This window comes from Aplidium turbinatum, chromosome 3 (genome assembly GCF_918807975.1).
Source record: "Aplidium turbinatum chromosome 3, kaAplTurb1.1, whole genome shotgun sequence".
Classification (NCBI taxonomy): domain Eukaryota; kingdom Metazoa; phylum Chordata; class Ascidiacea; order Aplousobranchia; family Polyclinidae; genus Aplidium; species Aplidium turbinatum.
In genome coordinates, this window is record NC_137474.1 from 41,364,845 (window position 1) to 41,381,634 (window position 16,790).

The window sequence follows — 16,790 nt, forward strand, 5'->3', positions numbered from 1 at the left end:
AATATCAGCTGTTTAGAAGCATATCAAACCATGTGTTGCGGAAACATACAATTTTTCACAAAATTTCGGGGGGGGCCCGGGCCCCCCCCCCATAAATCCGCGCCTGACTTCACTCTACCAATTTCGGTGACCGAAGCTGCGTCAGTGGTTTAAAGCTTATGCAAGTAGCCTATGTGAAACTGCCAGCCAGGATTTTAGCTCTCAAAACAGCTTTTTCAATCAGACAACATTAATTTGCGAAAGTTGCAGTAAACTAGACGAAATGGCTACGTTTCAACTCTATAGGCTACACTCGTAGTAGGCTAATCGAAGCACAACTGAAATTAACAAAATCTGAGTTTTCTCAATGAACCATAGACATAGGGTCTTGTCTTCTTTGATATATTTTATCCCTTTGTCGTCATTTCCGTAGGGTGGCAATTGACTATAGTAGACCGTATGGTCGTTTCGTTGTCTCCCTGTCGGTATGGGAACTTGTGTAACTTTGCATTGTGTAGGCTATATTAATTGCATATTTCAAACATGTACCTAAACGCATCAAGACGTGTTCCCCTTACGACCATCAGCACTCTTGATAACGCACCATGGCCGATCTTCATAGCAACTGTCCATACAAATCTTAAATATATCAGCTAAAGCTATGTGGGCTAATAAAGCTATAGCCTAAATATATGTTGTTTTTGCTTTGTAACATTTTCTTTTCCCTTTATATCTTAAATTTTTCTGAAGGTGTTGCGACCGTGCCAAATTTCTTTCAACTCAATAACTTACTTCGGTCTCAAGCACGTTTTAACGTTCGCGTTTTGTCGCTTCTACCCTTTTCTCGACCTTTGCTATGCTGACGTGTATTGTTTTAATATGATGGTCAGAAATAAAAAGAACTGAACTGACAAATAAAACATTGATTGATTGATTTGTAAAACAAGATTGCTGCCTTTACTACACAAATTAAAAAATCACAAGTCTTAAGTTTTAACGCTCAGCTGTTGACTTGCACGTATGTTGCAACAGTCAGTTTTAGCAAACGACTAAACTTTTATATCCAAGAGCGAATAGGCCCACCAATGTGTTCAAGGCTATCAGTAGTTGACAAACATCAGGTTTTCTGTTTTATTCCTCAATAGGCTATACAAAAGAATAAGACATGGAAAAGCACATTCCGACAGCCTTTAAATTTAGTTGTTTTTGTTTTTTTAATGAAGATTCACGAATGATACGTGTTAGTCCAGGATGGCGGTCGACCAGAGTTGGTTATTGGTGAACAGGAGTTAGGCAAATAAAATATGCTAAAGTTTGAACATTTGCGCGTGACGTCACAATTGAAAAAATAAAAAATATATATCGGGACTTGCAAACCGAGGGCATTGCTTCTGGTTAACTAAGAAGTCACTGCTGGGCTATGCAACAGCCTAACAGCCTCCAACAGGACACCATATCCGAGTGGGATTACGTCATATAATAACGGCTCTGGCACGACAAAAATCCTTCTAACAACACTGCCATAAACCAACGCATAAACTCGGTTGTGAGAAGAGAACCAATCAGTTACAACAGACGATTGTAAGCGCACAAAGACAGTAGGCATAAACTTCGCACTGGGCGTAGCTAAATTTGCAATTTTTTTGCAGCACCGGACGATACGAAGAAGCATTCTCATCAAAAACAAAAGCTGTCTATGTGGACTGGAACTGGCTTGGCCATGGGCGCCGATCGCTCTCTAAAATTGGTGGGGACATTTACTCGAAAAGGTAGGAAGGGGCGACGAGCAAAACCAGCTAGAAAAATCGGGGATCTGTTTCAAACAAACAAATAGCCTAGGCCTACAGTCAGGGCTGGATTTAGCTGATGGGGGGGCCGGGGCACTTTTACATCGGGGGGCCCCCGTGCAAAAAATTTTTTTGCGCCCACGGCGCGAAAAGCCACCTCTATGTCTACAGTATCATTATTCCAGCACTACACTGCACAGCATTGTGCAGAAACTTCACAGGCTGAAAGAAAAAAAACAAACACAAAATCACATTTTGTCCATGTAGGGGGCCAAAACTCAAAAGTCTGGGGCTCGGGACACCTGCAGCCCCCCTAAATCCGGGCCTGCCTACGGTAGGTACAAGCAAAATGCGATGTATATATATTTTAATTGTCAGCATTGGACCACAGTCTCTATTTGACAGCAGACGTCCAAACACTCGGCAACAAGTCTCCGGCAAATTAAAAACGAAGTCCTTGGAGAGGTCATGGAGGTCGATCGAATTCCAACTTTGGTGTGCACATGGCAGATCATTCCATGATTTCGCCGTTCCTGTGTCATGGTAGATCGTAACCAAGTTTTGACATGTCGCAAAATTAAAAATGAACGTTCAGCTGAACACGAGCTGGCTGGTGATATGAGATGGCATCTTCTTGAATGTCATTCAAAAATCTTTCAACGACTTTCAGTTGTCTTGCTTTCGAAAGAGGCATAGTTCTTGTGCAAGGGACTCTGTGTCAGAGAACTCAGGATAATCGTCTACCGCCCACATGTAATTGTAGCTTTCCACTAAAGAGTGATTCTTCCAGAATTTTGTAGTGCTCGAGATCGGTCGAATTGAAATAGTCAGTAAGATTTTTCTTGCCGCCGTCAATGACTGCAAAATACTCTGACCGATATTTCGTCTCTGGTGTTTGAAGTTGAGGAGGGAAACTTTCCCCGCATAATAAAACATTTCTACTACGGTCGGGGTTTCCTCGCATAAAGCAAAAATGTTGTCCCCTCCTTTCAATAGATTTTAAAATTGTGACATTTGGTTAATATTTTCCCTTTTACGTTATAAAAATAATGTAAAAAAATGGCGGGGACATGTAAAAAGATGGTGGGGACATGTCCCCGCTGTCCTATAGGGATCGGCGCCCATGGGCTTGGCACCATAAAACTAAGATATAACACAAAAACATCTCTCGTACGTCTATCTATCGGAAAGCAGTAAGGCTAAACCATTCAGTAAAAAGCTGTCCAGCTAACAAATTAGTCCTATTGACAATGATTTAAACTTTTGCAAGCGTTGAATCAATGTAAAAAGGGTCATTTTTTTAGGTGGATAGCTGATGATATGATTGCAGCACAAGTATCAGGACTAGCGGGGGGAAGGCTGTCTATGTTCCCTTGTTCCAAAATAGCAACCATGCTGTAGTGCAACCGCTAATGCTCGTGGCAACAATAACATACTTCGACAATTTCTTTCGCTTGTTTCAAATTCAACGCGGAGATGTGTCCAGAACAGCAGCTTATTTTTTAACATGGGCTTAGTGAAACAGATCGTCAGTATTAGTTTTCGCAGAATCAAATTTCGGCTACAGTACAATACACAGCATGTTTAAACAAAGCTGTGTTTAACAGTTAACCTTACTAGAAGCAAAGGCCCATTATTTAAAAATCAAGTATGCACTATATAACGAATATATGTGTTAATAGCTAATTGCAGTCATGATTCACAAATCACAATCAAGAAAAAAATACTGTACAAATTTTCAGCCCAAGCAAATGCCAGATAATCAACAACTACAAGGGACAAGTGACGAACGAAGTCAATAAGTGAAATTTCTTGAAAGTTTTTAACAGAAACTGCTCTAAGTTGAGCCGGAATGCCGTTGGTGTTCTTTCCTTGACAGCCTCATCCGCTCAAAACGGTTCTCCATTTCTTCGAGAACCTTCGGAGTGTATCGCACTACAAGCTTCACGCTACCTTGTGCGGCTTTCAAAAGATCAACTGCCTTTTCGTGGCATTCACCCTCGACCGACTAAAATCAAAGCACTTTGATCAACACAATAATGAGAAAATATTTGTTAGATTTAGAGATGTACCGATATATCGGTATCGGTGATATCGGCCATTTTTTTAGTATCGGTATCGGCAAAATTTGGCCGATATTGTGGCTGCTACTAAATACGTAAAAAAGGCGTTTGCTGCGGATTTTCTACAGAAGCAAAGATATAACTTTTTTAAAGTAGCAACTAACGTCACATTGATGTAGAAAAATAACAACCTGTTCAAATTTTTGATAGTCACACTCCCATGACTTCTTGCGCGCACGTTTTAACATTGGTTGCTGACAGTGATTCTTTCACTTTTAAAAACAAAACGTTTTGTTTCAGCAGTTTTGCGTTGTTCGATTCTTAAGTTGTGTAAGGAGACTCAACTTCTCCAATATTTATCATTTGTGTTTCTTTTTTACTCTCAGCAGAGTATAAAACTTGTAAAAGTTTTTCATCCATACAACGTCATGAATTAAATTATTATATCTCAAATGGGCATAATAACGTGACATCATTTAAACGTAACAGAAATAGCAAAGAGCAAGTATCACTATAAAAAATAAATGTAACGCAAATAGGCAACATCAAGACATAGATGTTCTTTGACTTGTCAGCAGCAAGTGGTGATAACTGTGGCTGTGGGAGTTCGTTGCGCTGCCTACTTACCATGGACATTGTTTAAGCTTGGTGAGTTTATTACAACGAAAGGTGGAAATTAAATCACAAACTAATAGAACCAGCTTACTAAAAACAACCAAGTTACATGGGTTTTTTAAACGTTTAGCAACGTAAACACGATGCAAAATTATACATTTTTGCTACCTGGGTAGTCTTGGCCTGGCAAAAGCTTCTCAACCAGACGACAAGCGCCCTTAGGGGTAGGACCTTTGACATACTGATATCCAATTGAACGAACCCGAACCATCAGATGTTAGGTTGTCCGTCCAATTGTGACCATTTCAGCATTTAGCCAGAGAGTTGATTATTGCTTTAAACTTTTTTTGGTAATTACACAACAAACAAGACCAATAGCAGTGGTGGGAAGTTGCATTTTCCTTTTGTTCCGAGAAACGCAACCTTTATGACGTCATGAACAGCGTAGCTTCTGATTGGTTGATGGTTCGTGGTTCAATGGGATATCAGTCTGTTAAAGTGCCTACCGCCCTTGCCCCTTAGGTTGCACATTACTTGTCGAATAGTTTTTGTACGACTACACAAATGACTTGGTTTACATTTTACATCTTATTATCAATTACGATAGCCTATTTGGAGAGTTTGCGCAAACCCTTCATACCCCAATTACGATGTAATGTTTCTTCCCTTATACTCCAGTTCTCAATCACGGTGGCCTTTCATTACTAAAACCTACTATTATGACACAACGTTGAGTTGGGATTGGATTCTTGAATCTTCAAGTGCCAAGGACTTCCAAACCCGTCCATTGTCACTCATAATGACGTAATAATGCCCCTTTTGGCACCTAATGCTGCCCATTTGAAGTTCCCTTTGCTGCTCTATAAATTTCCAAAGTTGGTTGGTTTTGTGGCGTATTTTGGAATTTATTTATTGTAAGTGCCAAACTTGAACACAACTAATTTTGAATTTAGGGGATTTTTTGGTTTTAGACTAATTTGTCACTGCGTCAGTCGCGGTGGTGCCACGGGCCACGGCTTGTGTTTTAGCACAAGACCTTGTGGTTTTACTTTTGATCTTGTGCTTTAAGTTTTACCTTATTTGCATAAAACTATTAAAAAAAGCTTTGAATTGGCATATTATAAGCTTTTTTTAATAGTTTTATGCAAATAAGGTAAAACTTAGCATTTGATGTAATTACTTGCAAATACCAAAATTGCTTCTTTTGTAACACTAAAGTATCGGCCAAATATCGGTATCGGCCTAAAAAAGTGATTTCGGTATCGGCCAAAATATTGGTATCGGTACATCTCTAGTTAGATTTATTGTAACTAATAAAGGTCAAGTAAACCAGTATTGAATCACAAAGTGAGCTCTTTACCACAGTCATAATATAAGCATTACTTCTTTTCAAACTGGTATACGGGGTTTTGATTACAAGTATTATAATAAGCAGAACAACAGCACAAAGGCTACTGTTATAGGATGAGGTTTTAACTCTTTTACTACGACACCACACAAAGAAAATAAATTTAATAAAGTTAAAAAGCAACACTGCACAGTGCACATGTTTTTTTCCCCAATTCCAATTGTATTTAACATATAAGACTGAAAAATATTTTAACAGCTAAAAAAATTTCCACAAACAAAAACAGCACCTCATGTTTAAACTGTATGTACTTACCACTCCATTGACAGAAAGCAGCTGATCCCCTCTTTTAAGAGCGCCATGTCTGTCAGCGACACCACTTGGTATAATCCGAGATATATAGATGGGGGAATTTTGTTCTTTTCCACCCATAACATTAAAACCCAGTCCTTCCTCTGTTTTAGGAAGTTCAATAACCCTGGGGTGTGCATGACCTTCACTGGCGGCAAATGCTGCTACTGTTGCCTTAAAACATATGTTTAAAATGTCGTATTATGAACAATTTAACTACGAAAATCATAAGTATGAAAATCTGAAACATCTAGCAGTGAATATCACACCAAACTCTGTTCGTAGTGGTTGGAGTTTCTGCCTCTAAATCAGTAAGTGGGGGTTCAACACCCTGTCGGGTCGAAACAAACTTAACTACGCAAATGCAAGGGATGGATTATGTGATAAACACTAATTGAACACGATTGGTTATCTACACTACAAATAGGGGTGTTCAATTTCGATTTTCGATTCGATTTCGATTAAGGTGATATTCGAAATTCGTTTTTCTTATCGGACATATTCGAAATTATAGCCGCCCTTTCGGCTGAACGCGGTTGAAAGTAACTCGAGTGGCGTGAAATCTGTCTTGTCACATTTTGCAAGCGAAAAAAGACTTCGACGCATGCGCATCGTCGATCACGTGACTATCACACGCTCTCGCGGGTCCAACGGCCAGTCCTGCACCAGGGATGCCAGGTTGGCATTTTTAATGTCAAATTTCACAAATTTCTCTCATGAATGAAGATAGCTAGGTTGTGCAATAGCAGAAAGTGTAAGCTGAGCTTTGTCGCAGTTTTATCCATTTTTTACCGAATCCATAGGCACCTAAGCCGTGGGGGCAGAGCCGTAGCCAGACCGCAGAGCAAGGGGGGGTCAACTTTTTTTAGGGGGGGCCGAAAAAATTTAAATGGTCAAAATCATTATAATTGTAGCTGTTGCTCGAGAATGTTGAGATTTTGCCAAGGGGGGGGAGCGAAATTTTTTCAGGGGGGCGATGTCCCCCTGGCCCCCGGCCAGGCCCCCACGCATATTTCTGTGTGGGGGCAACTTTTTATGCTGTATTGAATAATTGATACATAAAACAATAGATGAACTAGCAATCGGCAGCAGGAAAACACTTTTTGAATGCAAACCGCAACAGCTTCGCGATAAATAATCACTAGAACGAGTTGCGATGCTACAATCCAACAACAGAATCTGTCATTTTTACATTGATTTAATGTCTGCAGACGTTGAATCAATGTAAAAATGACTGATTTTGCTGCCTGGGGCATAGCAAAAATCTACCATTTCGTGTCGATTCAATGTCATCAGATATTGAATACACCCAAAAACAACATAATTTGCTACGTAGACGGAGTGTGCGTTTAGCTTTATGCGCTTGAAAACATAATCGATGTCGCTTTCGAGTCGAAGCCTCTGCAGTGAAATGTCGCGGCAGTGAATCGCTCGCTGTGAAAATGAACTTGAAGTGTTTGGGATCCCAGCGACCTCGGCTTCAGCAGAGCGATCGTTTTCAAAAGCTGGCCTGACTGTCACGAAGCTGAGATCCCGACTGATGGGTGACCATGTCGCTTGTGTTCTTAAACACCAACATGGGCCTGGAGCTGTAGACGTTATTTTGTGTTCTTTTTTCGCAAATTTTCATCGCTTTTTTTTGCGTTTTCTAGCGAATTTTCATGTCGTTTCTTTCAATAAAATCACATTTTGCAGTGTGGTGAATAGTTGTGATATTCGAAATCGAAATTCGGAAATCAAAAATAAATTGAATTTCGAATATTCAAATAATCGAAATTGAACACCCCTGTCTACAACAGTGGCGTATATTCAGGGTGTTCAAGGTGTGCACTGAACACCCCAAGATATACCTTTTGAACTAAATCAAAATCAAACTAAATCAAAATCAATATCAAACTGAACACCCTTTGTAGCATGTAGCAGGTGCCAGCTGACTCAAAGTCGCTTTCTGTGTCTTCTGGTTTGTCTCACATTAATTATTATTGCCTATGTTTGTTTCGTCTTGGGTGTACCACCGGTACGGTATATAATATATATATATTAAAATGTGAAGCCAATGAACAAAATGATAAAAACTGAACTGAAGTATTTGACTTTAGAAATAAATGCAACTTAATGTTTGATATTATTAAGTCTTTCATTCAATAGGCGGCTAGGCGCTGTCAAATAAATATCTATTTTTGTATTCTTCTCCATTCCGACAACATTATTTTTGTCAGTTCTGTTCATGTTCAGAATTTGTGCTGAAAATGCTCTCAGAACGCACCAAATTCAATGTTAATTTTAAAAATTTTCTGGGGGAGGCCCCCCAGACCCCCCGCTGTTGCTCTGCCGTCACTGAACACCCTGTCAAAGTGGTCACGGTACGCCACTGGTCTACAAATGTAAAGAAAATCACAATGTTTAAATAATACCTTTGCTGTTGCATTTGCTGCTATTTCAGGACTTCCAGAAATATCCACAGTTTCATAAACATGTTCATAAACTTCACGAACAGCTTTTAAAAATTCACTGCGAAGAACAGCTTGCAGTTTTTCCAACTTTTGTGTTGGTACCTGACCATTTGACTGTAAAACAAACCCAAAACAGAAATTGAAAATCATGATATGCAAAATAAAATTAAGGCTTAGAAATAAAAAGAAATCTGGTCTAAAAACTATCATTTCACTTCATAATTATTAAATTCAGTACCGGTACAGATGATTATAATAAGATGTCGGCGAACCGCATGCGGCTAGCGAGACGCAGTTTGCCCACACTTGATATAAACCAGAGGTGACAAACCTGCGGCCCGCATGCAGGCCGCAAAACAATTTCACAATTGCTCATGCATTAAAGACAAAAGACATCTCAAAGCTATTTTATGCCTTCACTTGTACCTGGGTTTTTTTTTTCAATCATTTATCGGTCATTGATCGATTTTTTAGCAAAATGTCCGAAAAAAATATAGTCAATTTGGTCAAAATGTCCGAAAAAATATATAGTCAATTGACTATCAATTGACTATATATGACCAAAAATGACTAAAAATGACCTATCGGCCACCCCCACTAGTGGGGAACAAACCGACGATGGATTATGATGATGATGACCAACATAAATCAAATTGATCAAGTTTTTTCAAGTCATTTCGGACAAATGACCGAAAAGTCTCAGCGAAAAAAAAAAACAGACTTGTACACCTTTCCTTTGCTTTTTTCTTGTCCTAAACACTAACTTTCAGGGTTTAAAGTTAGAAAATAGGAAAGCTATACCGGTAAGTTGTAAAAACACTATATATATTGTATGTATATGTTTCGATTCTGCGTAAGATAATTTCAACTGTGTGGGTTTTAATACTTTCATCTGCCGTTTGTTACTTTTCATGAATAATATCTTGAGTCGCGCTTCTAAAAGATTTCATAGTAGGTTACGATTCAAAAACCCTGCTTTAAACTCTTGAAATTTTATAGTACAGTAACATTATTAATATCTGATCCTTTCAAGAAAATTGAACTTCAAGATACTGATATCATCTAAAATTGGGAAGAATACATATATATTTAAAAGCTTTTTTTCAAATTTCTTACTATTTATCATAACTACTACAGTAAAGCCTAATACGGTAAGCCTAATCAGAAAACTCCATAATTAGCTTACCTTCAAAATGTCAATAAGCTCGCATGCTCTTGCAATATCACGCTCCAAAGATAAAGGTTCAGATGTTGTAGACATGTTAAAGTCAGTAAGTTATAGACTAGTCTGGCTGATGAACAATTTATGGAAAAATATGGAAACCTTAAATAAGACAGGCTATAACTTACACATGAATAAAACTTAGGTTATTAGATTCACTACGGTAGCCTACATATCTACTTTGAAACATTTGCAGTCTGTTTTGTTTCTCTGCAGTCAAGTGCAGCAATTATTGACAACAGTTCAGCTTTTTTTTGCTGGCAAATAAACAAAACAAAGTGGTTATATTTACACACTTGTTGCCATGCTTACAATCAAGTGTTGCCAGAGTTAAGATTAAAGTTAGGAAGGGTTAAGGTAAGGGTTAGAGTTAGGAATAAGGTTAAGGTTTTGATCTTTGCACAGGACTAAAAAAAATTCTACAATAGGCTACAAGTTTTTGTTTTCAACATTACAACTTTAAATTTTTCTCAAATTAGGGCAGAATTCCTTATATGGCAACGCTATTGAGGCTATTATTACACTATAGAGTGTAAATATAGCCACAGCCTAAACAAAAATATAAACAACACAATAAACAAAATAATCACACAGCAAGGATGGCAGCGAAAGGCCAAAAGGTCACCAAAGTCAGCTGCTATCCAAAGCAATGACACTTGTTTCATTCAGAAGGCTGGGTTTATCAGTATCGCACCACAAGTTCATGCCACAGAGCTCTTGAATAGCCGGTGTAGCAGTCCAAGAGTTACTGCATGCCAAAAGTTACAAGAGTTGCCAAATATTTCATTTAAATTTTATTTAATTTTGTTTTGAAAAATAATTAAATTTTTAACCTCTCAAAAGATCAGATTAATAATTATAAGTATTTTGTAATGTTAACTGAAAAGCTTGCATTAGTTTGAGAGCAATGAATTTGTTACACTTAGTTAAAACAATTTTCGCTTTTCTATTGATTGCGAAAACGCGGGCACCGCTGGTAACTTTTGGACTGACAGTAACTTCCAGACTGCAACGCCGCAGAAGCAGTCCAAAAGTTACTGCTATTGTAAGTGGGTGAGCTGTTTCGAAATTCTTTTGGGAAAACTTGTAAATGGACTAAAACTTCACTTGGTCAGTAGATTAAACCCTCTGCAAGTAGGCTATGCGAAAGATATGAATCCCAAGGATAAATATTCTCACCACGAAACCATAATTCTAGACTTTAAGTTTCGTGCCACGTGTTTTCGATGGGAGTCCAACGGAAATTCATTGGAATCTCAAAGTGTTCAACACTTTCGTAAAAGCTAAAGCCTTCCCCGCGTGTGAGACTGTGATAGCCTACTCACTGAAGGTTGATGGCGTTTTGACTATCGGTTGGCCTACATGTAGCCTAAGTTACTTTATATTTCTTCAAAACGGTAGTTATGAAAAACCAGACCAAAAATAGGCTCAGTGCTTTATTCACTAGAAAACTTTGGTTTAACTTTCATGAAATAGGCCTACATAAAATATAGTCAAAGACTATGTTCGTCAACTACAACTCAAGACCAGCGGCTAACAAGTCAGCCTTCAAATGCAAACTTTGCACGATATATTAAGGCCTGTAGCTTATTAAATGCCACCGATTCACGTATAGCAACGATTTGAAATGTTTGGAGCGATGATCAATTAAATTATTTGTTTCAACAGAGCCATATAGCCTACAATGAGTCAATAAAACACTCATAATAGCCTACTACATTGTGAATCGTAGGTTGCATTATAGCACAATCAGGATGACAGCAAAAGACTATAGGCTAAGTGGTCATCTAGTCAATCACCTCCCCATGCAAATTTATTTTCCAACGCACGTACGGCACGGACACAACTTCAAATGGTATAGTACAAACAAATCAGGTTAAAATGATAGCCTACGTAAATTGTTAGGTTACAAATTCAAATTTCATTCCAAAACAGCAACAATTTCTGGTACAAAACTCATCTTTTAACTTTCATCTTATTTTCACTTTATTCCCAATTACGTTTCTGCTGGAAATCATGTTGTTAAGATGCAATAGTGGATAAGTCTTCATGTTCAACATGTTTCCAATGTTGAAATCATTTATACAAATCTGCTGCAAGCGTCAAATCTGAATACCCTGTTTTAGTAACTTCTGGACTGGCAGCAACTTTCAGACCGCGTATACGCGGTCCAGAAGTTACGGTAACTTTCAGACCGCAGTAACTCCTGGACCGTTACACCGGAGCTGGTATACAAGTCCCCAGGTGCAACCTGATTCGTATGGGGTGCAACCTAGTTCGTACCCTGAACAGTTCGGACCCTCAGTTCGTACCCTGAAAAGATCGAGAGAAAAAATTAAAAAAAGGCGAAGTCGCTGATCGCAGTTTAATAGCACAAAGCCGAAGTCGCTGATCGGAGTTTCCGCAAACAAACTCGAGGGCTAGGGTTAGCGGAAACCGCGGAACTGCGGAAAAATATTTGCGGAAACTGCGATCAGCGAGGGTTAGAGCAGAGCATAGATTACTCGATGATTAGAGTTAAGGTTAGCCGAAACTGCGGTTAGCAAAACTGCTGAAAAATGTTTGCGGAAACTGCGATCAGCGAGGGTTAGGGTTAGAGCATAGATTGCTCTATAGTTAGGGTAAAGGTTAGCGGAAACTGCGGAAAAATGTTTGCGGAAACTGCAATCAGCGAGGGTTAGGGTTAGAGCATAAATTGCTCTATAGTTAGGGTTAGGGTAAAGGTTAGCGGAAACTGCGGAAAAATGTTTTCGGAAACTGCGATCAGCGAGGGTTAGGGTTAGAGCATAAATTAATCTATGGTTAGAGTTAGGGTAAAGGTTAGCGGAAACTGCGGTTAGCGGAATCTATGGAAAATGTTTGCGGAAACTGCGATCAGCGAGGGTTAGGGTTAGAGCATAGATTAGCCTATGGTTAAGGTTAGCGGAAACTGCAATCAGCGACTTCGGCTTTGTGCTATCTTTCTCTCGATCTTTTCAGGGGGAAAATTTTAAAATGTTTGCGGAAACTGCGATCAGCGACTTCCGCTTTTTTTAATTTTTTCTTTCGATCTTTTTAGGGTACGAACTGAGGGTCCGAACTAATCAGGGTACGAACTAGGTTGCATCCATTCGTATGTACCATGAACAATTCGTACCGTCAGTTTGTACCTTGAAAAGATCGAGAGAAAAAATTAAAAAAAGCCGAAGTCACTGATCGAAGTTTCCGCAAGGTTAGGGTATCGGAGTATCGGTAGTTAGGGTAAGGCGATCGTCTTGGGATAGGGTATCAGAGTATAGGTATCTGCAAGCAAACAAACTGAAAAGATCGAGAGAGAAAAAAATAGAACATCGCTGATCATAGTTTCCGTTTTTCCGCAGCTTCCGCAAACATTTTAAAATTTCTGGTAATGATCCTAAGAGTTTGCCGAAGTCGCTGATTGCAGTTTCCGCAAACATTTTAAAAGGGTTAGGGTTGATCAGAGTTTCCGCAAACATTTTAAAAGGGTTAAGATTTAGGGTGTTTCTGCAAAAAAACAAACTGAAAAGATCGAGAGAAAAAAATAGAACAAAGCCGAAGTCGCTGATCGCAGTTTCCGTTTCTCTGCAGTTTCCGCAAACATTTTATCTATTTTAAAATTTCCGGTTAGGTTGCGAGAGTTAGGGTTAGAGCATAGATTACTCTAAAGTTAGGGTAAGTGTTAGCGGAAACTACGGAAAATGTTTGCGGAAACTGCGATCAGCGAAGGTTAGCGTTAGGGTGAAGGTTACGGTTAGGGTTAGCGGAAACTGCGATCAGCGACTTCGGCTTTGTGCTATCTTTCTCTCGATCTTTTCAGAGGGAAAATTTTAAAATGTTTGCGGCAACTGTGATCAGCGACTTCCGCTTTTTTAAATATTTTCTTTCAATTTTTCAGGGTACGAACTGAGGGTACGAACTACCGTAGGTTGCATCCCAAGTCCCCCCCCCCCCCCCTTGGCAACTCATGACAAAGATAGGACTCAACCAAACATATAGGGTGAAACTACGGTACTTTACCTTTGCTTTACTGTTCACACACTTCAATTCACATGTTTTGGTCAATTCCTCTTTGTCATGAGTTGCCAAGGGTGGTGGGGGGGGGACTTGTATATGGTACCAGCTCCGAATAGCCTACTGCTTTTACCATCATCATCATCAACCAATTTTGATTATACAGGCCATGAATTAATCGTCATGTCGAGGGTGTGGCCTGTCTGTCTGTCGAGAACGAAGTCTTCCCCTCCACAAACACGCGATTTATTGGGTTGGCAGTTAATCAAATTTTTTTCACTATGGAAAGAAAACAACCAAACTAACCCTACCTATCGTACATAGAAGCCTAGTCTGTTTTGATCAATCGACTTTCTTATTTAAGATTGAACTTTGTCAACACAAGTCAATACCTACAAGTTGACCATTGACAGAACAACTTGACTAGTACAATTCTGAAACTTTTATCGCCCCAAAACTTTATGTTGCCAGATGCCGGTGAATCAATTTTCCCCTTTGCTGCTTTGAAAACTATTCAGTGGTATTGACATTTTACCAGCTTTTATTCATTACAGTCAGGGCCGGATTTAGCTGATGGGGGCCCGGGGCACTTTTAGATCGGGGGACCCCCGTGCAAAAAAAATTTTGCGCCTTCGGCGCGAAAATTTACCTCTACGTCTACAGTAGCATTGATCCAGCACTGCACAGCATTTTGAAGAAACTTCAAATACTGAAAGAAAAAAATATAACACAAAATTTTTTCCCAAGTAGGGGGCCCTTTAAAAAGTCGGAGGCCCCGGGGCACCTGCACCCTCTGTCCTCCCTAAATCCGGGCCTGACTACAGTGTGTCTGCTAACACAATATTTTTACCTTGCAGACGCCATTTTTTACAACATTCTAAATTCAAAAGCAAAAATTCTTCCGTTTTTCCTTGCGTTCATGTAAAGATTACTGATTAGGTTGACAAACAGAAAGAGAGAGAGAGAAACATTTATGCTGCAGTCACCAGAAAAAAAGCTAACCTAGCTAGACCAAGCAAGAAGTCAGCTATATTGATGCAATTAAAAAAAAAAGGTATTTGAAAGGACGTAGCCTGCGGGTACACAATTTAGTTAGGACACCATGAGCAGGTCTAGGTGGAAAAAGCAGGTTTATTGATGCGTGTCAAGCGGGGACATAGTGAGTATCGGGACGCGAAGGCGATTTCAGGCGTTGTTGGGAGAAGGGCGATTGTAGCAAACAACTATTTTTGCACAAATAGGTTGCTCGTAACTGTTCCACTGCATTTTAATGCGCAAAAAGCATACATGACTATTGTAGTTGAAAATATAAGTTTATTGCAGGTTTGCGAACATATAATATACGGTATTCATTAAACTCTGGCTCTACACACACCAGCACAGCATTGAATGCACTAAAGCGCGTGCATAGACTACTGTCATTGACACATTACAGTTACGCAGGTTACCTAACACTATTAACAGCTACACTGTCATGAAAACGATAACAACCATTTTCGTACGTTTCGTCAATCAATGCAATTGACTTCTTCAAGAAGATGCATTAGATGGTGCAACATGACAGAGCACAATACCATGCAATAGTGACAATCAAGGAAGCAAGTAAATGATAAGATTGATGATACAAGCAATTTCAACAACGTAATTGATGACAGACAGAGCACAATACCACAATACATGACACAATACAGAGCACAATACCACAATACAGCACAATACAGACACAATACAGCACAAATACAGCACAATACAGCACAATACAGAGCACAGACCACAATACAGAGCACAATACATGACAGAGCACAATACCATGCAATAGTGACAATCAAGGAAGCAAGTAAATGATAAGATTGATGATACAAGCAATTTCAACAACGTAATTGATGCTTCCAACAGTTTGATCAAATTTACCCAAGTCAAATATTCTATAGCCTAGTGCAAATGTCTACTTTATATCGCCATTTAGATTACATTATGTTTCGTAATATAGACAAGTAGACGTAAATATACTTAATCAAAGACTAAGACAGTTAATCATGCAAATAGCTATATCCCTTCGTAGATACGGTGATTGATTAAAGTCAGAATTTTGTGACTGCTTCGTAAAGATGACCTGTATTTAATAAAATATATCACATGTTCAAAAAAAAGAAATAAAAAATAAGCCAATATTTCTTTGAGATATGGCCATCAAAAATAGTCCGGAATGACCAAGAGATTATGTAGTCAAATCACAACACACTGTGATAAACAATCTACTATACCATAATAAGGTATATTGCTAATAATCAATGAAAGTTTGATTTTATTCAATAAGAACAAAACAGCAACTTCACCAATACTCAGTTACTCACTTCATATGATTGGTTGTACATAAATGTGAAGTAAGCATACAATAAACATTATAATACAGTACAATACCAAGCAAGCTTGAAAAAACTGTTAAGGTGTTTATGAGAGTAGCAACTCTATTGCCTGTGAGGTACAACAAATAAGAATAAAGGAACAATAAAAACTTGTAAACAAAACATACCTAACTTTTGTGTGTGCTTTTTGAAGTAAGTTTTCGAATTTTTCGATTAGTCACCATTGTGGAAGGTGCAATCTCCGGAGCATTAAATCGTTTCAGTTCATTTTTAGCAAAACAGTTAAATGCAGTGCACACAATTAAGTTAAAGTCGGAACGTCCATTACCACACTTTTGCTGAACTAAATCGCCAATGCCACGAGACTCTTCGACATTCAAGATTGCAGAAGTAAAAGTAAAACGCTGATTCAACAAACTAAACAGTTTCGACTTAGCCAAGTCATCATACAATATAGCAGTGTAATATTGAACAGCCAGCGCTGTCACTGCAAAGCAGTATTCTGTGGGAGCGGATAAACCACCACGGTCAGCCATTTCAAAAAGATGTGCACGATCATGTGGTACCGACTCAAGGAGACTCGGCCCATTAACAT

At 38.9% G+C, this 16,790-nt stretch overlaps 1 protein-coding gene across 1 annotated transcript; it reads right to left on the bottom strand.

Moving 5' to 3' along the window:
• Positions 1-1,096: 1,096 nt before the first annotated feature.
• On the bottom strand, positions 1,097-9,921 carry LOC145767070 (protein lin-7 homolog C-like). The gene is made up of 4 exons (XM_082578815.1): positions 9,783-9,921; positions 8,558-8,710; positions 6,108-6,317; positions 1,097-3,774 (listed from the first exon to the last, which is right to left on the bottom strand). Exons 1-4 carry the CDS (start codon positions 9,855-9,857, stop codon positions 3,604-3,606), a joined length of 609 nt encoding a protein of 202 aa, XP_082434941.1. The 5' UTR covers positions 9,858-9,921; the 3' UTR covers positions 1,097-3,603.
• Between the last annotated feature and the right edge of the window lie 6,869 nt (positions 9,922-16,790).

Excerpts from the sequence above, each read along its gene's own strand:
- LOC145767070 (XM_082578815.1), bottom strand. The coding sequence starts at position 9,857 with ATGTCTACAACATCTGAACCTTTATCTTTGGAGCGTGATATTGCAAGA. Across the intron at positions 8,711-9,782 it reads AGCTTATTGACATTTTGAAG|TCAAATGGTCAGGTACCAAC; the intron begins GTAAGCTAATTA and ends TTTGTTTTACAG. Across the intron at positions 6,318-8,557 it reads CAGCAAATGCAACAGCAAAG|GCAACAGTAGCAGCATTTGC; the intron begins GTATTATTTAAA and ends ATATGTTTTAAG.